At 58.2% G+C, this 22,378-nt stretch overlaps 7 protein-coding genes across 7 annotated transcripts; 2 read left to right on the top strand and 5 right to left on the bottom strand.

Moving 5' to 3' along the window:
- Window positions 1–151: 151 nt before the first annotated feature.
- UV8b_07343 (uncharacterized protein) lies at window positions 152–1,936 on the bottom strand (the record flags this gene model as incomplete). Its single annotated transcript, XM_043144840.1, has 4 exons — window positions 152–1,060; window positions 1,143–1,348; window positions 1,462–1,662; window positions 1,885–1,936. 4 exons carry the CDS (start codon window positions 1,934–1,936, stop codon window positions 152–154), a joined length of 1,368 nt encoding a protein of 455 aa, XP_043000775.1.
- Window positions 1,937–6,450: 4,514 nt separating this feature from the next.
- On the bottom strand, window positions 6,451–7,741 carry UV8b_07342 (uncharacterized protein; the record flags this gene model as incomplete). Its single annotated transcript, XM_043144839.1, has 2 exons — window positions 6,451–6,776; window positions 6,871–7,741. 2 exons carry the CDS (start codon window positions 7,739–7,741, stop codon window positions 6,451–6,453), a joined length of 1,197 nt encoding a protein of 398 aa, XP_043000774.1.
- A 3,082-nt stretch (window positions 7,742–10,823) lies between these two features.
- On the top strand, window positions 10,824–14,444 carry UV8b_07341 (uncharacterized protein; the record flags this gene model as incomplete). Its single annotated transcript, XM_043144838.1, has 4 exons — window positions 10,824–12,601; window positions 12,707–13,229; window positions 13,872–14,141; window positions 14,304–14,444. 4 exons carry the CDS (start codon window positions 10,824–10,826, stop codon window positions 14,442–14,444), a joined length of 2,712 nt encoding a protein of 903 aa, XP_043000773.1.
- Window positions 14,445–14,602: 158 nt separating this feature from the next.
- Window positions 14,603–15,232, bottom strand: UV8b_07340 (uncharacterized protein; the record flags this gene model as incomplete). The annotated part of the gene is made up of 2 exons (XM_043144837.1): window positions 14,603–14,913; window positions 15,094–15,232. 2 exons carry the CDS (start codon window positions 15,230–15,232, stop codon window positions 14,603–14,605), a joined length of 450 nt encoding a protein of 149 aa, XP_043000772.1.
- A 1,089-nt stretch (window positions 15,233–16,321) lies between these two features.
- UV8b_07339 (uncharacterized protein) lies at window positions 16,322–17,272 on the bottom strand (the record flags this gene model as incomplete). The annotated part of the gene is made up of 1 exon (XM_043144836.1): window positions 16,322–17,272. One exon carries the CDS (start codon window positions 17,270–17,272, stop codon window positions 16,322–16,324), a length of 951 nt encoding a protein of 316 aa, XP_043000771.1.
- A 3,036-nt stretch (window positions 17,273–20,308) lies between these two features.
- Window positions 20,309–21,019, bottom strand: UV8b_07338 (uncharacterized protein; the record flags this gene model as incomplete). Its single annotated transcript, XM_043144835.1, has 4 exons — window positions 20,309–20,653; window positions 20,736–20,810; window positions 20,904–20,942; window positions 21,008–21,019. 4 exons carry the CDS (start codon window positions 21,017–21,019, stop codon window positions 20,309–20,311), a joined length of 471 nt encoding a protein of 156 aa, XP_043000770.1.
- An 845-nt stretch (window positions 21,020–21,864) lies between these two features.
- Window positions 21,865–22,335, top strand: UV8b_07337 (uncharacterized protein; the record flags this gene model as incomplete). Its single annotated transcript, XM_043144834.1, has 2 exons — window positions 21,865–21,898; window positions 21,977–22,335. The coding sequence occupies 2 exons, from the start codon at window positions 21,865–21,867 to the stop codon at window positions 22,333–22,335; spliced, it is 393 nt and encodes a 130-aa protein (XP_043000769.1).
- Between the last annotated feature and the right edge of the window lie 43 nt (window positions 22,336–22,378).

Raw genomic sequence — 22,378 nt, 5'->3', positions numbered from 1 at the left:
CAACATGGCACATGCTCGGCCAGGCCCTCGGCATCGGGTTCAACGTCAAGGATCCCGACGACGAAAACGCCCAGACTCGGCAATCGCGCACGTAAAATTCGAAGAAAAAAAAAAAAAAGAACAGAGCTCACACCACCCCCCCACTACCGACTCATGCTTCGTTGCCCAGAACCAGCACCAGGAGCATGCCGTTCAGGATGCAGCTGGCCACAAAAGCGCTCCAAACCACAAAGTTGTACGTCAGCGTCAACGCATCTCGACGATACAATGTCATGCCCAGCGCGGACCCTGCGCAAAACAGACTGGCCACCACCCCGACAGTCACGCCGGCGTCCACCTCGACGTGAAGCTTGTGTCTTCCCGTCAGGAGGAGCACGCTGGATACGCCCAACAGCGCAAAGGAAACGACAAAGCTGCCCAGGGTGGCCCACGTGAGCACTCTTTCCCGGTACCTCTGCACCTTTTGCTCGCCAATGCTGGGCAGAGCATAGTACGTGGCGTAGCCGAGCCGGGCGTTGCATCCGTCTGAGCTGGAGTATCCTTCCTCCTCCGAATCCACCGCCGTGGACGCGTATCCCAAGCTGGAGCCTTGTTCTGATGCGAGAAGCGGGCCATGTTCGCGGCTGGGTTGCCTCGTCTTGAACCACTGCTTTGCTTTTTCATACGGTGCCGACAGCATGGCGTTCATGTATGCCAAGCCAGGAAACCCGCCGTCTTGGTCGGGGTCGATGTATATCGCATAATCATCTTCGGGTCCTCCGACTTCGCTGCCGTCATCGTACTCGTTCCAGTACTTGACCTGCGAGTCCATGCCGGCCAGGGGAAGCGGTTGATAATTTGCTTGCCGTGGGCGACGAGGCCCCGGCAACTCTTGTGGAGCTGGCGCATTGGTTTCTGGTGAGCTTGGTTCGCTGAGTTGAGACGTCGCTGCCAGCAGGCTGGGGAGAAGTCCGTCGTGCCGGCTCTGAAGATGCGAAAAGGTGCGTTTGGTGAAGCTTCTGGGGTGACTCAGCACGTTCTCGTTGAAGCGGGACGTCAGTGTTGTAGAGCCTGTCCATTTCTGCGGCAGGGGGGGCACTTTGTTCTTAGTGGGCTATTCGAATGCAACAGATGAAACTTGGGGCGGAAAGCCTCTCTCTCACCTTGTACTTCTTCAAAATCTTCCGAAAGGCAACGACTTGCGCATTGGCAAAGCGCGATAGTGCCTGAATTTCCTCTCCACAGCGTACAAGTTCTCCCTGGTACTTGGTGATTCTTCGCTGCCGTTTAAAGGATGTTGTAGAACAACCACCGCCGCCACCGCCACAGGACGCTGCTGCCAAACGCTGGATCCTGCTGCCAAGATGCTCTGGCATGTAAAGGACGTGTTAGCGCATGCAAAAATTTCTTGCAAGCGACCGACGGTCAAGGACGGGTGCTTTCGGTTCTTAAATAAAAAGCCAGGCGGCAGCCGAAACGTACCTAGCCGTCTTGAAACCTCGTCGGCTTTGCTGCTGATGAACAGGTCGACGCGAGCGTGCTGACGACACAACTCGCTGTAAAGACGGTCCTCGAATTTCTTCAGTGTGGTGTCTTGGTGGCCAGGGATGGCAATCGCCGTGGCTTGATCGCGCGTGGTGTGGACTTTGATCTCGTGTTTCAGAGAGTTGTAGTCGAGGTTATCTGACGTTTTGAGCGACCCGAGAAAATAAAAAAAGAGGCAAGCGCGTCAGCAGGAATGCATGCAGGAACATGGGCGCGCCAAGGGCGGCAAGGTAAGACATTTTGATTAGGGTGGTGCTCAAACAGGAAGGGCCTGGTGACATGTTCTTTGTTTGCCGCCTGCATTGGGCCTGCATGAACCAGCCAGCAGCCGCAGCCTTGTTGCATGTAGCGGACACTTACGGAGGCTCCATTCCGGAACAGAATCGCGTTCCAACCGTTGCCCGTATTTCATGCTAGGAAAACCGGAGGGTGAATTTTGACTAGTGATGCGAGGGCAATGTTGCTTGTCCAAAAAGCAATATCCTCTGCATCACGTGCTGTTCGGAGCAAGGTTGCCGAAGCTAAGCGAAAAGCGTCAACAAATTCCGAGGGGTCGGAAGGCGTGCGCTGGCGGCCGAAGAAGCCCCCGAATGACGTTATGGATCCTGCAAAGACGTGCGGGTGTGCCAGGTGTGCCAGTTGTGCCAGGTGTGCAGGTGTGCAGGTGTGCAGGTCTGCCGAAGAGACAACAATGGAGCAAAGGCCAGAAAAAAGATGTGGAGACGTAGGAATGGGGAGCAATTGGGCCAATTGTTCCCGTATCGTGCGTGATCCAAAGTCAACAGACGAGCCTTGTCATCGGAAGCAGTTTGGTTTTTGGTGGTGAGGGTAGCCCCCTTGTCGTCCGGTCGTCGGGTCGTCCGGTTCCGAGGCCGCCGGCTGAAACAGGAAAAACAATGGGCAGTCGGAGGTTAGTCGAGCTGGAAGCACCTATGGTGAAGGCCCGTGTTTCAAAGACAAAGCGAGGCGAGGGAAAGAGAGGTGTTACCTGGAGGGGAGGAGCGGCAGAGGAATCACCGGCCCAGCTGGTTCCCTTGTAGTATACCAGCCCAGTTTGAACAAAGGGACGAAAAGGGGCTATTTATTATTATTATTATTATTATTATTATTGTTATTATGATGGCGAGAAGTCAAGCTTATTAGAAACGAGGTGGCGGAGGAAAATCTTGGCGGAAAGCCGGTCATGATAAGAGATTTTGGCAGGAACGACGAACATGGCATGGGCACGGGCACGGGCAAGAACCAGCCAGCATTGCATTCATATTCATATGCCCATTGCTCCGTTCACGGCAAGTCCAAGCCCGGCATTACCTGCCGCCGCCAACGCGGAGCGATCCACAAAAGCCAAGCCAAGCCAAGCCAGATCCATGCCCTGGTACTTGCACCTGCCTGGTACATATGTACTGTAGGTATCTTGGGAAGGTACTCCGCTACTCCGTACTTGCAGCTTCTCTCGCCGCGTCACCCATAGCCCGTACCATCCGTACAGCGTAACTTCAAAGGAACATACTCCGTACCCATCAAACAAGCAAGGCTGGCCGCCACAGAGAACAGCCCCAGTCGTTTACTTGTATTCATTCATTTTATCCTTTGGCTCGGCCAGCCTCGGCGCCAGCCTCGGCGCCAGCCATGGATGGGCCCATGGGCCAAAACCCCCCCCTCCACCTCACCCATGCACATACATGCATGTGAGGGAACGGGTCTGGTCAATCTTTTGGACTCGGACGGACCCAGCCAGCTACATATCGCTACCGCTACCGCTACTTGGTCTCGCGCTCAATCGGTTCGGTTCCGTGAGGGAATCGTTCCAGCGCGCCCTCGAAGCGCAGGTCGGCCCATGAAGGTGCATTTCGCCCCTTGTTTTCCTCCGGCCCACCACGTCCTTTGGCTACATGCTGCAAAAAGGCCGGGCTCTTGGCACTGCGAACTTTTGCGCTCTCGGAAAGCCGGAGCCTACTAGATTTGAGGCAGGTACGTGCCTACTGGGCGCCAGACTCGGGGGGGCATCTTCTTTCTCTCAACATTCACGCCAACTTCCCCCCCTCCCCACTCAGGTTGCTTCGGGAAGAGCATCAATGATCCGACCGGACGTGGCTTGCGGCCGAGGCGTCCACGCTTGTTCTGGCTCGTACATACCTTGCGCAGAACAGCATCCATCACTCGAGTCCATCCTATCCATCCATCTCCTTGTTGCAGCCGGTGGCGGCCAGTCGAATCGAGGCCGGGGCCCCTGGCGGAAAAGGGCCAGCAACCCGAACCACTTATCAGTCCGCCTGGGTCTGTTGGTGGATGGCCATGGCCGCGACCAAAGGCCAACCGAGCTTTGTGCCCAAACAGAGTTCATCGGCCGTATTTTGGCTTTCCATATCATCCGAGGAGAAGACTCCCCAATCGCGGGGCCGCGCTGCGGGCCAAAGAGGCCCCTTCTGAAACCCATGCGAGCTGAGTTTGATCGAATGCGTCGTGTCTCGTCGTCTCGCTTTGTCGCCGATAAAAATTACCAAAACACCTGCTTGGAACGGCCGGCCGCAAACCAGCCGACCGACGTCTGGCCTGCGATAGTGGCCCGCAGCCGACAAGGGGGTCCTTACATATTCTAGCAGTTGGCACCCACGCCGCTTCGGCACCGTCACAGCAAGGGCGCATTCAGACAACGCATCCCATGTCGAAGAAACAAGTCCAGCCCCCTTGACGGGTCCAATGCTGCTGCGCTTTGCCATGTCCCCGATTGCAGATTGCGTGATGATGACCTTTGACAAGCATTTGTTCGACGCACTGGTTGGGAGCCACGGCGCGCCATGAGAGGCTAGCTAGCGTATCCTATTCCGATCCGCAGGCGGCACGACTCGACTCGGTTGCTGATTGACGTTGCCGCAGCAGCTCCACGGGCTTGCATGTTTTCTCGCCCTTTGATACCGATACCACGCCCGGCCATTGCCAGAAACGATTTAGACATGTGAACCCCAGAATAATTTGCACCACCTTAGGTAGTTTGCTCACCATGTATCCGTAATGCACCGCGGGCCCCAAACTCAACCCATTCCGGGTAATCCGTCACGTGCGCAGCTAGGGTGCCACGGCTGCCAAGACGGGGGAGAAAAAAAAAAAAAAAAAAAAAAAAAAAGGTGACTAATTGATGGAGAGAACTCGCGCCTCTGCATCCCCCCCCCCCCCGCCCCCCACCGGAGTGGGTCGTCGACGACGCCGCATCTGGCTCCCCAGGGGCCCCCCAGGGGCCGGCAGCGTGTGGCTGGGGGCACGGGCTTCTGCGCGAGCCTGCAAGAGCGCGAACAGGCCAGGCACCTGCCTGAAACTGCCAAGGGCCGGCGAGATAGCGCAGAGCACGGATACGGATACGTCCTGTCGGATGCCCGGCTCTGCATCTGGAAGATTCCACAAACTTGGCAGCCCGCGTTGCAAAGTGTCAATCGGGGCAGTGGCATGGTTCAAGGGACTTTTTTTTCTTTTCTTTTCTCGTCATTTGTCTTCGAGCCTGCGAGTTTTCCCTACCGTACCTTACCTACCCAACCTCGTCGGTACCTAACCTAACCTAATCAAATGCCTAGCCCTCCTCCGGCCTCGAGTACTTTTTACTCGAGCACTTTGCATCAACACCCCATCTGCTTGCTATTGACCCAAGCCCCGTCGTGCTGCAGGTATCTACTTGTACGCACCGCACCGCGCCGGCGCTTGTCCCCCCACCCTTGCCATCCATGGTCGTTCCCGCCAGGTCAACAGTGGCCCATGGCCTATGGTTACTGACCACGCATGCTCCCTCCCTGCCGTGTGCCTCGACAAGCCGACAACCCCGGGATACCCCACTGGGCGGAGAAAAGAAGGCACGGCCCACCTGGTCCCGGGTGTATTCTTCCATGGCCAACAAGTCGCGTGACGACTTTCCCTCCCAGACCAACCCCCCGCACGACGTCGTTCCCAACCCCCAGGGGGCGACGTGCGACGTGCGACGTGCGACGGACGGACTGATGCCGGACCCCCCTTCTAGATGTCCCTTGGCGCGGCTATCCGAGGGATCGGTGACGCTATCCAAGGGATCGGTGATGCTATCCAAGGGATCGATGATGCTATCTAACGGATCTATGATGATGAGGGTTGCAATCGTCGTCTTCGCCACGCTTCTGCGCGAATGCAGACCATGAATCATGCTATCGACTCGGGGAGGGCACCATCCTAGATCCCAGGCCGGCAATGCGTTAATCAATCGAGGCGGCGCGACCGGGCACGTCGTCAGGAGACCGGCAGATGAGTCCCTGCGCCTCGCGTCGATTTAGTTCCCCCATCCCTTTAGGCGCCTGAGTCCCGTCACGGCGCGTGCATGATAAGAAGCCCCTGTAGAGATGTGGTTTCGACAACGCTACGCCGACGCCGTCATCGTGAGTGCCCTCGTTCGCGCCGGCTGCGCCTCCCCACGCGGCATCGTAGAAATGGAGGGAGCAGCCGAAACAAGGCCGGAGGGACATGAGGCAGCAAGACGCAACCCTGCGGTGTGACCTAGCGGTGCGTGATCCTATCTTGGACGCGGCTGGCGGGACGTGGCATTCGTGCTTACTGGGGGGAGGGGGGGGGGGGGGGGGGGGGCACGATGGAGGCAGCAGGTTTCTTTTTCTCGCACGGCTCATGCGTGACTGATGCTCACTGCTGTCTGCTGACCCTGCTCTGTGCGCCAGTTGTCTGTCGAAGAAGTGGTGTGCGCAGTCGACAAAACCAAAATCACGACAAAAACCACGGCGGCCCGCAGACACGCGTCTGCGTCGATGGCGGCAAACAAATGGCAAAGATGCAGAGCTTCTTCCCACAGCCAGGGTCTGAAACCGGGCCCCTCAGAGGATGACGATCAAGATAACGAGCCAGAGAGGCGGGGAATTGGTTTGTGCGCGCGGCCGTGTCACCAAAGGTGTTGCAACTTGCCTACTCAAGACCTGCCGCGACACCAGCGACAAAGGCCTGATTTACAAGGCGGTCCGTCTCCTCCCCCTCCCGGGTTATCGTGCCGCGTCGCATGGAACATGTTGCCTTGCCGGCTTGGCGCAGCGTCGTGTCAGGGGACGACATGGCCGGCATGTCGGGGTGGGACGTGAACAGATGGGGGAGACTTGCGAGCGGTTGAGTCAAGCCCGCGGTGCTGATTCCGCGGATCTGGCGGCTGGGGTGTGTGATGACCTCGATTGCTCCCGGTCTGGGCCTTGACTCTTGGGCGGCAACGTCTACTGCCCAGGCTGTCCCCGTGTCGGACCCTGCGAGGCCAGGGGAAGGAATGTCTTATCACGGTCACTCAACCATGCGAACGCACGTACGCTTGAGTAGCTGCCGGGTCCCCGGCTGCCGCACCTATCGCTCCACCAGGATGATTCTTTGCAAAGACAGCGGCAACATTGTCATGCATCTCATTCGCCGCGGCCATGGCCAGGGCGTCTCCCAGAGCGAGTGCGACGGTGGTGGATGTCGACGGAGCAGACACTCCAAACGACGTCTTCTCGCTTTCCGGGATGGGGGCGGGCAGGAGAATGGTGTTTGGGCGTCTCTTGACGAGCTCGCACGTTTCACGGCGCATATGAGAAGTGAGGAGAATAGTAGGCAGCGTGTGGTCGAGGTGTGGCAGCAAAAGCATGAGCTCCTGCGTCTTTCCAGAGTAGGTGATGAACATTAGGGAATCGCGGGAATCAATGATGCCCAGATCGCCATGCAACGCCTCGGTAGGATGCATGAATACGGCCCGAATACCGAGGCTCTGCATGGTCGCGGCCAGTTTCTTGCCAACATGACCCGACTTTCCCACCCCGATGATGACGAGTTTGCCACGAAGCTGGCCCAGCCGAACGAGGGCCTGGACAGCCTCGTCGAACCCGTCCCGAGCCACGGGGTCTGTCTCGTATAGCGCGGTCAGGTTGGCGAGTGCCAGCGCCTCCTTGTTCAGGACGTGGATGCCGCGGCGCAGGCGGCTTTCAGTGGCCGGGGATTCGTCGTGGCGGCGCAGAGGGTGGTGCGGAAGACCTCGCGCGTGGGCGTTCTGACGGGGCTGTCGATGGTGCTCGAGGCTGAACGGTTCCGGGGGGTCTACGAGAGCATCACCGGACGGAGAGGCACATGGTGTTGGTGGCGACGGAGGGGGTAGTGCTGGACCCTGGTTTGCACCGAGCACGATGACGGCACTGGTTTGGATGAGCCGCCGCTCTGCTTGGCGCGCATCTACCATGTCCATTGGTCCTCTGCGAATGTGAGTATGAGTGAGTGAGTGTGTGTGTGTGTGTGTGTGTGAGTGTGTGTGCGTATGCAAATGTGTGTGTGAAAAGAGCTGAGTGTCACAAAGACGAGCGACGATTTGGAGATCAAAATTTTTTTTTTTTGCTGATGTGTCGTATTGTGGTTTGCTGGTCCCGGGAAGACGACCAAGCGTACAGTACAGTCCGCTTGCCAACTGTCTCTGCAGCAAGTTGCCGCGATCCCGTCTGTCGAGGCCAAAAAAAAAGTAAGAAAAACAAGCCAAAAAAAAAAAAAAAAGTGTAGTAGAAGAATGGCAAAAAGAAATGAGACCCGGTGTATCTTTGCCCACGTCGTTGGGTGATGGGCTGGACCCAAACGACGGGAGAATATCGAACCCCTCGCACAAACTTTTAAAAATTTGACCGGAGGACAGGGCCAACGGCTCAGCAGCTTGGGAGCGGTGGGAAAGCGGGCAGAAACAATGAGGACCAGGACCTGGAGTGCCTTGGCATTGGTGCGATCCGTTCCTTAAAAAAAGGCTTGCTGCTTACGGCGGGAGGAAGAGGGAGAGGGAGAGGGAGGAAGAGGGAGAGAGAGAGAGAGAGAGAGAGGAAGAGAGAGAGGGTCATCGCCTTTGAAGCATTTGTCACCTTCTGGCCCACACCAACTTCGGAATCCCACGAGCGAGCCAGAGATGGGCTCGGTCGGAGAGCGGAGTGCGGAGTACGGAGTACGGAGTAGGCTCTGCTGCCAACGGCCCGATGCAACTATTTCGTCGCTGCTGGCATTCTCGCTGGGGATGCGGACAATCCCCCAAATACAAGTGTCATCGATTTGGCTGACACTTGGTGATCAACGGCGCTCTGCATAATCGTCATGCACGTCAACGCGCACGAGCAGAGAGGTCTGGCTGCTCCGTTGTGCCAGAGGCGTGGTGGCCCTGGACGGGCAAAACGTGGGATGGCTTGCTTGCAAAAGGGTCATGATGGCCCTTGCCACCATCTGCAACGGCCATCGAGATAAGCCCGTGCCGTTTTGAGGAGCCCCTTGGCGATGCGATTTGATGAGCAAATGGAAGGAAGGCCCATCGATGGCGTCAAGCCGGGCTGGGCTGGGCTGGGCTGGGCTGTTGGCTTGGCTTGGTATGTACATAGGGCTTGGTAGGGCTTGACAGGAGTGGGCGCAGTGGGGTTCGCGCCATCGGGCCAGGCAGGTGCCAGGAGCTGGGTGAGCTGGGTTGGCTGCCTGTCAACCGCCGCGCCAAGCTGGCAGGCCGCCGCTGGCAGGCCCGCTGCTGGCAACTTCCGGAATCCGACGTGATGACAGCAACTGGCTGGCATTGAACATGGGCACCAGACGTTTGCGTTGACGTAACCAGCGGCCGAGAGGCAAGAGATGGACAAGTTGTCGGTCGAGACTTGTCGAGACTGGAGCGAGATGGAAACGGGTATCCCAAGGGCCTTTGCTGCCGGTGCCGAATCTGCTGCTAGTCTCGGATTCTCGGATCATCCCGCGGACACTTTGCGTGCATAGCCATGACCTGCCAAGGGCCGGGGACGACGTCTACTCCTAACTCCAGCCGTCGACGTCAACGAGGGGAGAAGAATGGCTACACAGATACATGTACCTCGTAGCCGGTCGTGGGAAAAGGGGCGGCGAGCTGCCGAGTGTTGGCGCAATCCCGAAAGCTTGGGTTTTTTGCATCATAGACCCGACACCCCTTGATGCAGGCCCATTCTCGGCAACGGCTGGATTCATCCGGGGCAATTCAGGGCTGGAGGGAAAAAAAAAAAAAAAAAAAAAAAAACATGTCGCCGTTGACACGCGGTTGCGCCGTTGCACTCAAAAGTACATCCATTCCAGCTTGAGTTGTGCGAGGTTAGTGCAATCACTGTGGACCCACCTGGGAGGCCCCCACTGGTAGATATGTACCAGCTTGATACGCTTGATACCAGACGTGTACTGCACTGTAGCGATGAACCTTTTGCGCTCCGTACAGTACATAAGAAGCCAACATGAAGCCTCCTGTCAATGCAAACAGGTGGTATTGTTCATGTTAGCAACCCTTCATGTAGCCTCCGTTTTCGCCCTCGTCGGCTTGTTCGCCTCGACTGCTGCTTGCACTCAGCGACAGTGCGTATTTTGAGGCAGCACGCCGCGCACTCTAGACTTGGATTAGGTACATAGGTACTTGGCTTGGGTCGGATCGTGTGCGGCCCGTTGAATCCATTCTCGGTGCTCCCTACTCCGTACCCACTACAGCTACTGAAGCTACCAGTCAGCTTAAATACAGCTTGGCTTGCCGGGGGCTAGGTGCTACGGTACAGTTCATGTACCTAGGTACATAGCATCCCACTCCGTAGACAGTGCAGTACGGAGTGGTGGGACTTGATCCATCCAGGACTGGACGGACCGACCAGACTCCCAGGTTGGCTGCTGCAGCAGGATTGGAGGCAGCCCGTCGACCCTGAAACAAATTGACAGCTCCAGGCTGGGGTCAAGGACTCAAGGCCACGGGGTCCTGCTTGCCTTGACCTTGCCTTGACACGCGTGGCTTTTTGAAGCTTCAACCTTTGCTCTAGGCTTTCAACTTTGGCAACGCAGGGTGTCCACTGTCGTCCCAGCATCTGTCTGGTCGCATCTGTCTCGGCGGATAGCGGGTCCCAATTGGCGGCTAGAGCACATACATACGGACTACATACATTTAGTTTGGCTGCAGCTGGACGCCTCGGCACCCGGTGCGCGTGGCTCTTCTCTTGGTTGAGTTCTGGTCCGGCTACGAATTGCAGCAAGACGAAACGCGGCCGTTTTTCCTTGGTTGTCGGGTACGTAGGCAAACCGATGGCCTGATGGCCTTGTTCGACTTTTGTACCCCAGCCTCCTCCCTTATGCATCGAACCCATTGCGCGGGTTGACGAGAATTCATGCGGTTTTTTCTTTTGCTGGGGTGACGCTGGACTTTTTCGAACTGGCCGCCGGACTCCGCTGCTTGCTTCCTGCTTATTGCCGCAGTGACGATGGCTTCAGATAAGGAGGCTGCTGCTGAGGCGGAAAGCAACCGGCCGGCCGAGACACGCCTCATGCTACGGCAACCACAGTTGGGCTGCGGCCGGCACGTCACCGTCTTGCTCGTTGTCTTCGCTGCCTGCTTGGTTGCGCTATTCCGGGCATCCGGTCTCGCAGCAACACCAGTCTTGTCAACGTCTCCCCTACATGATCCCATGCACGGCGTCGAGGACAAGGTGCAAAGGCTGGAAAACGAGTGGGCTGCAGAAACCCTTCCCGAGGGGGATTGGCCCAAAGACCAGCATCTTTTGGGCGTGGGGAAAGCCGACATTACCGGGCCCGTCGTGGAAATCAACCTGATGGGCTATGCAGACTTTGCGCAGATTGGCCGAGGGTTGAGGCAAAGGCTGTACTCGCGGGCATTCATCGTTGGGGACCTGAAGAACCCCGAGGATCGGTTTGTCTACCTGGTTCTCGACATCCAGTCCGGGGACACGGCGGTCCGGTACGGTATCCTCCGGGGACTGCAAGCCCTCGGCCCGCGATACTCCATGTACGGCCAGGACAATGTGGCAGTCACGGCCACCCATTCTCACTCGGGGCCGGGCGCATGGCTCAACTACCTCTTGCCCCAGATCCCAAGCAAGGGCTTCGATAAACAGAGCTACCGAGCCATTGTCGAAGGGTGCGTGCTGTCGATTCGCCGAGCACACGAGAGCCTCGCTCCCGGCCACCTGAGCATTGGCAGCACCAAAATCGCAAACGCCAACATCAACCGCAGCCTGTTTGCCTATCTCGCAAACCCCGAGGAGGAGCGTGCCAGATACAACGTCAGCTCCGAGGACGATGGGTCCGTCGACAAGGAAATGACGTTGCTCAAGTTCGCCAGGGCGTCGGACGGCCGGGGCATCGGTGTTTTGACCTGGTTCCCCACGCACGGGACGTCGATGCAAGCCAACAATACTCTGATAACCGGCGACAACAAGGGCCTCGCTGCGGATCTGTTCGAAAAGGACGTCAGGCGCCGGGCCGATGGAGCTCATGGAGCCGATGGAGCCGATGGCTTTGTTGCGGGCTTCTCGCAGGCCAACATGGGCGACGCGAGCCCAAACATCCTCGGCGCCTGGTGCGAGGACGGCACGGGGCAGCAGTGCGACTTTAGGACGAGTGCGTGCAGCGACGGCAAGAGCAACCGGTGCCGCGCGCGCGGCCCCAAGTTTGGACGGAACGACTACGGGGCTGCATCCTGCCTCGAAAACGCGAGGCTGCAGTTTCAGGGCGCCAGGCGGATATACGACGCCCTGGAAAAGGCGAAGCCCAACGTCGTGGGCACCGGCGTCAAGGCCACGCATCGTTTTCAGGACATGGCCTTTTACCGATTCGCGTTGCCAAACGGCACCGAGGTGCAGACGTGCCCTGCCGCCCTTGGCTACGGCTTCGGAGCTGGCACCTGGGACGAGCCCGGTGCCTTTGACATTCTGCAGCACCACACGAACGCCTCCAACGCTCGCTTCGTATGGAGATTCATCACTTGGCTTCTGAAGCCGCCAACAAAGGCCCAGATCGAATGCCAGCGACCAAAGTCCATCGTGCTGGATGTAGGCGAGGTCAGCCGTCCATATGCCTGGACGCCAAATGTGGTCGACATCCAGACGTTTCGCGTTGGCCAACTGTTCATCATTGTGAGCCCCGGCGAAGCGACGACCATGGCGGGACGTCGGTGGAAAGAGGCAGTGGCAAACGAAGGCCTCCGAAGCTTTTCGCACGAGCTGGCGGGTCAGCAGCCTGTAGTTGTTCTCGGGGCACCGAGCAACAGCTACACGCACTACATTTCGACTCTGGAAGAGTACGGGTAAGGCTCCACGTTTTTATTTGCAATTCATTCCATTTTCGGTTTCATCACGCGTGTTGGACTAGAAGCTGACGCATTTACTTTTGCCGACTTTGGAATTCAAAGCATCCAACGTTACGAGGGCGCCTCCACGTTGTACGGGCCACATACACTCGCCGCGTACATCAACGGCACCGTGGCCAGCATGAGAGACCTCGAATCCGATGCCAAACCCGCTCTGAAGCATCAGGAAAAGAACACGTACCCTCCGGATAACAGTGGCCGGTCCCTGAGCTTCATCTTTGGCGTCTTGTGTGACAGGACGCCGTTTTCTCGAGCGTTTGGGGACGCCGTAGCTGACGTGCCCGAACCTCGGTACCGACGCGGGCAAACGGTGTCAGCTACCTTTGTGGGTGCCAATCCTCGCAACAATCTGCGTCTGGAGCAGACCTATGCCGCTGTGGAATACCGGTCCTCGGCGGAGGAGGAGTGGCGGCAAGTCAGGGACGATTCCGACTGGGCTCTGACCTTTCACTGGCGGCGAACAAGCCGGCTCCTGGCGACGAGTGAAGTGGACGTTGGATGGGAAATTGAAGACTGGGCCCCGCGAGGAGAATACCGGCTGCGTTACTACGGCGATGCAAAATCGGTACGCGGGAAACTACAGCCGATTGAGGGCGTGAGTTCAGTGTTCAGAGTGGTTTGACGTGCCAGGGGTGCATCTTTGTGTGTTTTGATTGATTGGCAACATGCGCCGAGTTGAGCGAATGTCACCCGCTTTTGTTTACTCTCGGAATCATTTCTTGACGTTTTGTGACCATGGAGCGCCGCGCAATCACTCATCGCTCAAACCGGGTCTGCCAATGGAGACGACTTGTCGTTTAAACCTCACCATGAGCTTGTTTTGGCATTCCCTTGGCCATGACAGGTCGGTTCCGCCGCAAGGCAGCTGGGACGTTTCTCTCCCCCGAGCATGCTGTTGCTTCATGTTGTACGTTCGTCATGCGAAAATGGCGGCAACAGCAACCGCACGTCAAGCTCAACCGACACCACTTGCGAGGTGAGGTGAGACATGCCAAACAGCGGATTTTGGTCAGCATGGCAGCAATACCGTCGTCTTGCGAGAAATCATGGCTCTCTGTTTTGGCCTTTTGCGTCTTTCTCTCCCTCCTTTTTTTTTTCCCTCCCTCCCGTTTGCGGCCTTTTTTGCAATGGAGACGTTTTGTTCCCGCCCAAGGGTCCAGATGCCACCGAGCTTTGGAAGGAAAAACCAAGAAACGTCCGTATGTAGGCCCGGTATTTCTCCCTTTCCACGCTTCCGCGCACGGCGGCATCCGGCGTGGAGACGCCGCGCGGCAACGTGGCGGTTTCGATTGTCTTTTGCCTTGTCGTCATGGCGATCCCCGTGATGCGACTGTACGGCGTCGACGGCGACAAGCCTCGCAACCAGCACTCGCGAGAGGCGGACGACGCCCGATCAGGCGGCGCCTTGCCCTGTGGAGGCTTCCTCAACGCCGACAGAGTACATGGCCGTGTCCGTCAAGACTCGGTCGGTCGGGACGTACGCCAGGCTCCCGCCTCATCTGCTGACCCATTTGCGATGCGTTCCCGACGTCTTGCTGTTCTCGGACTTGGTGAAGAGGCCCCCCCGCCCCGCTGCTCGACAGAAAACCCAACTTGGCCCAATCGGCGCGCTTGCTTGCTGACGCGTCGTCGTGTGCAGGAGCACGATGTCGCGGGTCTTCGCGTCCACGACGTACTGGGCCGCGTCGGCGAGTCGGTGCAATCGGCCAACGAGGCGTTCCTCCTGGACAAGGAGCAGAGGAAGTGCACCGCCAGCCCCCCTGGAGCAGTGCCGCGCTGATTGAAAGTCGAGCTTGGCGTCAGAGCCGGACATTCAACCCCCCGGCGCATAAATCTCTCCCCCTCCCCAGTAAAGAGATAGGCACAGCTCACGAAAAAAAAAAAAAAACTAAACTGACGCTGCCAACAAAGGCAGGGCCTCGTCCAATACAGACACCGTTACCGGCGCTCTCGACGCAGGCCGCCCGGGCCAAGCTGGTGCGCCAGGTGTACCGCAGCAGGGCCGAGCACGACGCCCGCTTCCGGCTGGACCGGCGGCGTTTCCAGTGGCGCTACCAAGACGGCGTGTGCTGCACGTCGGCGCACTTCCGCCTGGGCCAGCCGGTCCGGCCTGGGGGCGACGGCCAGGCATGGGGGGGGCACGACGAGCGGGTGGTTTGTGGAGGGAGTCCGGGACTGGGTCGGGGCCATGGGCGACTGTGCGGTGGAGTGGGTAGAGCCGGCGGTGCCGGGTTGATGCGTCTGAGACTCTGCGGGAGAAACAGGGGGGGGGAAGGGGGTTGGGTAGGGTTTGGAACACGATCGAGGGCCTCCGTCGGCTTGTCGTGCCCTCGGCGTTGGCGCCTGCTATGTAGCTTCACACGCATCACCGGCAAGGCTAGGATGGCCCCGGTCTTTTCTGTCCTCTGGTCTCTTCCGTTTCTTCTCACTGCCTCGTGCCATTCGTACGCCTTCCCGTCCCGCGGGAGGATACCAGCGCCAGCCCACCGCCACGCATGCGCTCGTTTGAACGGAGTCCGTGTCTGCCCGCTCGTGCTGGTTCATCCGGTCGCTGATGCCCATGGACATGCATGCCAAGCTGGTAGTAGTATTCTTCTTCGTCTTCTTCTTCTTCTACGGGATACACGACTTATAGCGCAGCGCAATGGACCTTTGTCCCCAGCAAAACAGGACAATGTGAAATGTCCCGTAACTACACACGCCGATGCCGCTTCATGCAAAGAACCCACGCATGAGGCCGACAAGGAGACGCCGCGCCGTGGCCGCCGCGCAACGCGTCGCGTCGCGTCGCATGTGCAGAGCGAATGCCTCCAGCCACGGCCGTCGCAAGTCATGCCTCCAACCACGTTTCCCCGCCACCCCGGGTCCCAAAATGCACCAGCTAAAAGATGCCCCAGCGCCGGTCGAACTCAAGTCACGCTTGACGGGTGTCGCGGGACACGGCCGCGCAAGAGGAATATCGGCAGCGGTCGGGGAAGAGCGTCTCGACCGAGTCGCCTACGCCGTCACAGAAGCCTCGGTTCTCTGCAGGGGGGGGGGGGGGGGTCATGTCGTGACAGCAGCCCGTCGATTAAGAGGCCGGCCCAGGCTTGCGGAGCTGGCCGGCAGAGGACCCCTGGCAGAAGGCTTGCAGTGTCTGTGGCTACACACCGGAGGGCTCCGACTACAGCGAGGCTGCTTGCTGGATACCGCGCCGAGAGCATGCAAAGCTGAGGCAGACCTGCCGCCAGACGCTGACACCTCGGCTTGGCGTGGTATAAAGACCGACGAGGGACCTTCAGGGCCGCTCTCGATGAGCCCGGGACGACCTGTTTCCCGTTCATGTTGGGTGGCCCGTATTCTCCGCCAGCAAGCCATTGTTGCTTTGTACTTTGGGGGATTTTCACTCTCCACCGGCCCTTGGCTCTTCTTCCTCGTTTGGCCTATGAGCACTGCAGTGAGGTATGCAAAGCGCCTGGGCATACCTCACGACCCTTGCGGGAACAGCAGAGGAAGAAGGGCTAAAGACGTACCAGAGGCTCAACTGCCCCCGAGTTAGAATCGGAGGCACGTGCTACGCCGAGAAGGAGACGAAACGCTGACAAGAGACCGGACCGTTTGATACAGTACACGTGAGCGAGAAAAAACAACGTTCGTTTGTTCCGTCCTGCCCAGGGCCTACTTCTTGCCGCCGTGACGACCACATCGATGCGGGTTTTTCGGAGAGCTCATGAAGCAAAACGACTTGGCGCTGTCGCCGGCTGGACGGCCGTATGCTTTGCGGATCTCGCAGTACTCGTAGGCGCTCCCCATCCAGTCCTTCAGATGGCGGTGCAGCTCGCACCGAGAGATGCCGCACTTTCGGCAGTACACCTGCCCCCTGACGCGCAGCTGCTCCAGGGGCTTGCCTGACGAGGAGACTGCATTGCACGGCTCCCTGCGGACCAGGGTGCCGGCGCCGCGCCAGGCCCATTCCAGGTCGTTGGGGCCAGAGTACCGGCTGCACAGGGGCACCTTTCCGTTCTTGCGACGGTGAATCGAATAGAGCCGCGGGTGGGCGAGACCGAGGCACGCTCCGTCGATGGGGTCGAGGAAATCAAAGAGCGCATAGTGCAGCTCGGACGGCAGCTCGAGCAGGTTCACGCGCGCCGAGAGGGGCGGCTGGATGCTGGCCTCGGGCTCCTTGTCCGTCACAGAGTGCGACCGCCGCGGAGGCGGCATCTTGGGGCGGCGGGGGATTTCAACCGGCTGTCCTCCTGCGGCGGAAGACGCGGATGGCGAGGCCGACGAAGCAGGCGAGTCGGGCCGGCCGGCGGGTTGTTGTAAAACGGCATTTTCGGGAATGGGCGCTTGCCGGCTCACTTGGGAGGCGTAGTGGGGATGGTGGTGAGGCATGGATTGGTACTGGTCGCCTTGGTAATCGGACAGAGACCATCCTCTCCGCGGAGTCGTCCTCATCACGGAGCGCTTCATGATGAGCTCCCTCATGCGCTGGGCATGCTCCTCTCTCGACATGACGGCGCCGTCATGCTTGCCGCTTGACTCGTAGCCATCGGCCTGTTCTTTGAGGGGCAGCGTGCCAGCGGTTGGTGAGGGTGAGTGTGCTGGATCAACAAGACATTGCACCATTTCGAAGAATCAAGGCAGGCCGGACAGAGGCTTGTCGAGGAGGTATGCAGCGGCTAGGCTAGGCCCCAGACCGGGAAAAGGGCAAGCCCTGGACGACTCGCAACAAGTACGTTCGTCGTGTCAGGCCTGCCGAGCGAACGAGCGGACGAGCGACTGAAGGAAACGGCTTGACGACCGTTTTGTCCGTGGGAGCTGGATAGATAGACGGGGAGGGTGACGGCACCTGTCGATTACTCGTACTCGTCGATTTCAACAGTGGCTGCCAGGATTTGTTGTTGTTTTTTATTAGAGAGAACTAGCACGTCATGTCACTGCGGGATGCCGGGAGGGGTGGCTGGTGGCTGCGAGCATATTTATTCAGTTCCCGTCAGTTCGGGGGGGATGAGGATCCAGGGTGAAAGGGCGGTCGGGTCGGTCTCGGCGTCGGGTTGGCGTGCTCGAGCGTTGGTCAGGTCTGGCGTTATGGAGCCGCGATCCCCCCACATCGTGTATAATTCCAACGCCAGGAATGCCAGGAAGGCCAGGAATTCCCCTTGCCCCTGACCTGGCCGAGCCACCCGGCAGGCGGGCCACTTGCGCCATGTGACCATGTGGCCTTTCTGACGTCGACGACTTGCCGATGAAGCGATTCTGCTCAACTGCGTGTGAATGCGCGCGAATCAGCATGGCGAGTGGACAGATGGCACGGCGATCAAGGAAGGCTGGTGGAATTCTCGCTCTCTGGCATTGTAACCTGTTCGCGCTCCGATCAGGGGGCACCTCATCTGGCGAAGCCAAACCAGCCCATTGGAAGCCCAGCTATTCCGCACAGAGCGCAGTGCTGCCGAAAGAAGACTTTCCCCCTCCTGGTAGACGAGCCGTTCCAAGCCGCGGTCCAACGGTGGCAAGGCGTGGAGGCGTGGAGGCGAGGCGTGGAGGCGAGGCGTGGAGGCGTGGGGCTTGGAGGCGTGGAAACGAAGTCGACGCGAGGCAGGGAAAAAGAAAAAAAAAAGGGGTCTGGTTCTTGTCTTGGCGAAAACGCTGCGGCTCCGTGTCAACCATTGGTCGAGGCCGTGTGGGTCCGAGCTGTGTCTGCCAGGTTTGCACGCACGCACAGTCCCATCAGCGATATCGGCCAAGGCAACAGGTAGCGTGACTGCTCTGCAGACCTTGCTTGGCTTGGCCCGGCCCGGCCTGGCCTGGCCTGGCCTAGCCTACCTGACTCGCCACGGTTTTCCAGGGTCCAGGACGAAAGACGTCGACATCAGGCCGTTGAGGCTCGAGGCAACCGCTGCAGGTGGCGTGGCGTGCGTGGCTGCGCCATAAAACAGGAACGATGCCAAAGAAACAAACCGGCCTGGCCTGGCAGTAACAAGCACGACACAGGATGCATCCTCGGGATTAAAGCGGGCGGCGTCGGAGATATCTTCCTGGGCGGTCAAGGCGCCCACCCTGGGTACTCGCGCCACTGTGCAGAGATGCAGCCTTGTTCGGCGATCCGGCAACGGCCGAGTCAAATTCCGACATGTGCCGAGCCAAGGCGAGTGTCGAAAACCATTCATCATCCATTTCCATCGCGTGGTGCCGCGTCAACGTCAGTGACGGCCCGGGATCCAGCCGCTCGTTTCCAACTAACCCGTGAGGGAGCAGCTACTAGGGGCCTGATGTCCGCGAAACTCCCCTGCCAGACGGGGCCTGTTGCCTCCTCGTGGGACCCCGGATCTGCAAGACGTGTTTTTGTTTGTTGGTCGAGGGCGGCGATGCCAGTGAGCGGGTGGCGGTGACGGCAATCCGTTCGCTGATCGCCTGCGAGGGCGAGGAACAAAGCAGGACCTGCCAGACGCCGGATCCATGCGTTTCTCGATGGGAGAAGAATCAGCAACCGTGACCGGCGAAAGGCAAAGGAGGAAAGACGGGGGGAGGTAACGGGCAGACACGCCAACAAGATATCCTTGGCCATATATTCCTGGACGAAACCACCCCTCCTGCCGAGAGGGACGTGGCAGCAGCTTCGCAGCCTGCTTTACCATAAGGCGCGGCATCACGTCACTTTCTGACGGCGGTTCCGACGTCCTGCAGCCGGTGTGGTGCATGTGCAAGGATGCCACGTCCATTCTCCCCCCCCCCCTTCCCACCCCCCATAGCGGCAGCACCTATACCAGCATCCTCTTCATGGGCTCGAGTGAAAAGCAGAATGGGAAAAGCCAAAACGTATCATCTCATCAAGCTTGCCTGCCAAAGATAAGCTCTCCATCACGACGAGGCCCTTTGGATCAGCTAATCACCCACCAAACCCAAGCTGTCTCAACGTTGCCGTGGGGATGAAACTTGGAGAGCACTGCAGGCCGCATCGGACCCAAGAACACAAGACGCCTATTATCCCTTGATGCGGAGATGTGACATGCCGTTCGTAGTCTGCTACTGCCCACCAAGTCGTTGAGCGGATAGAACGTCGCTGCGATCGTCCCCTGTTGTCGGGTGTTGCTTTCTCTGACGCCAAATCCCAGCCCAACGTCGATGGCGCGTACAAGTAGGTTAATGGGAAATATGAAAATCACGTCGACAGTACGCGGAATTGCGGAGAGGGAAGCGATTGACCGTCCGAGACATGGACTCGGCAGATCATCCAGTTCTCGCTGGTAAAGAAGCATTTCTGCCGAGCCCGCCTCGCCAATCCAGGCCTACCCTGTATAAACTCGTGAGAAGCTCAGTACGGCACCATTCTCCTCGTTCTGCCATGTTCTGCCCACTTGCAAGCAACCGAACGTCAGCCAGGAAAGCCCAACATGGACAGTTGCCATGTGATTGATGCCCACGCAAGTTTGGCATCATCCATTTATCCCCAGCGCTTTCAGATCGTCCCATCAACATGAAAAAGAAGGTGCATTTGCTCCCTAAAACGCCGAGAAGGAGAACAGGACACTTCCTTCAACCCAGACATCTCTTCTCTTGACCGCCCATTGAACATGCTCATCGCCAGCCATACTGCATACATGTCATACACAAGACATCCTCGACGTAATATACGTCGTTGACTAGACTTACGGGGGTGACGCTTCAAATACCAATCCAGATGAGCATAATGACAACGTCCATGCCCTTGCTCTCACCGCCATCATACTTGAACGTCCACATGCCATCCTTCTTCTCATCCCAATAGGCACCAGTGGCACTGTGCATGCCGCGTCTGCCGACATGGGGCTTTCCATCGGTAGCAGTAGCCTCGGTGCTCGTCGAGATGTGAGGCTTCTCGTCTCTGGTCTCGGTCCCGCCGCGGGCCTTGTTGAGAGAGGACGTGGGCACGAGGTGCTGGACAATGGTGCTGTTGCAGGCGAACTTGTAGGAAGGGGTGGATGCCCCCTGAGGCGTGGCTTCGGAGATGACGGCCTTGAGCATCGAGTTCTGCGTGCGGAAAAAGTCAGCCCATCGTTGACGCGTGCGGTGAACACTCGATTGGGGTGGGGAGAGGGGGCCAAGCTCGCACAATGATGGTTGAGTTCCATTGCTCCGTCTTGGCGTGATCGTAGAACTCGGCGCTGCCTATCGCACTTGTGCAGACCTAGCATGACTTGTTACTGAAGCCCGAATAACCGACTGCACGTGGGGTGGAATCGCTTCGGGGGGCAAGCCAAGCAAATAGGGAGTCTCCTACATCGGTGGCGATCTGCTTGAGACGGGTGAAGGAAACAGGCTGCAGCGCTTGACGTTAGATCGCCTTGAAACGCACGACGGGATTGGAAACGGCTGCTCGCGTACTGGGGTAGACATGTTGCTGAGTTTGATTGCGATGTTTTTTTGTTGAGCGCAGGACGGCGAAGCTGAGGACTTTTGACTTTTGACGTTGTGAGTCGTGAGTCGTGAGTCGTGAGTTTAGTTACGGCGTAAACAATGGGAAACTTGGGAGGGGAGGAGCCTGGCTGGTGACGACGCGATAACCAGCCTGGCCAACCAATCGACGACTGTTGTTTGCTTAAACACTGGGGCAAGCCACCTGTGGCTCAATGTTTTCAAGGAGCAGCACGAGCGTAACGACGAAGCCGGTCACCCATCCGGGCTGCTAAATAAATGAATCGATTGCGCAGGTCAGCAATAGAGCATCAAGTCGGCACCACACTGCATGTTCGCTTCTTCTCTTTCAAGCAGCCTGCCAAGCAGCATGACATTCAACAGGCACACCCACCAAGTAATCCGATTTCAATGCCAGTAGGGACCGAGGACGGAAGCCGCCAGCGACGACACGTGACTCAGCCAAGCCCCCCAGCAAACGAGCTCTCCAAATCCGGTATCACAAGTGGGGTTGAGCCTAAAACCCGTTGATTGCACCCGCTGCTTTGCGAGAAGCTCTTTTTCTTGCTCTCTCATCGCCTTTGCCTCGTCGAAGTTTCCTCATTCAACCCTGCTCGTGTATCGAATATTTGTATTAGCTATCCTAAAGCATCTCGAATTTCTCGAATTCCCCATCTAAAAAAAAAAAAAGGGGGAATAAGAAACCGTCATTGTTCCGACTCAGCACAAGGATCCCGATCGTACCACGCAGACGAAACCGAAACACCCGGAAAAGACACACTGCCGACACTTTTGCTCACCAGCTCCAAGACAAGTACCCTGTCATCATGTCCTCACAGCCTCTTCTCCAGACATCCCAAGGTCAGTTCCTCTCGGCCGTGACAAGCCCTGCTGGCTCCGTCATCGGGATGATTCTACTGACGGTTGTTCGCGTCGCAGGTAAACGCATCGCTCTGCCCACACGAGTCGAACCCAAGGTCTTCTTCGCCAACGAGCGCACGTTTCTGTCATGGCTCAACTTCACCGTCATCCTGGGAGCATTGGCCATTGGCATGCTCAACTTTGGCGATCGCGTAGCCTTCATCTCGGCCTTTCTCTTTACCGGCGTGTCCATGCTGGCCATGCTGTATGCGCTGGTGACGTATCATTGGAGGGCAAAGTCGATACGTATGAGGGGCCAGGCAGGGTTCGATGACCGCTTCGGACCTACCTTTCTGGCCATTATTCTTCTCTTGGCCGTCATTGTCAACTTTGTTCTGCGAATCACCGATCACTCCAACAAGCGAAAGCACAACTGAGGGAGGACCCGTACTGGAGACTACGAAAACTGCTCAGCAGATG

This window comes from Ustilaginoidea virens, chromosome 6 (genome assembly GCF_000687475.1).
Source record: "Ustilaginoidea virens chromosome 6, complete sequence".
NCBI classification, from domain to species: domain Eukaryota; kingdom Fungi; phylum Ascomycota; class Sordariomycetes; order Hypocreales; family Clavicipitaceae; genus Ustilaginoidea; species Ustilaginoidea virens.
Note: the sequence above shows the minus strand (reverse complement) of the source record. Positions and strands in the feature narration are given on the sequence as shown.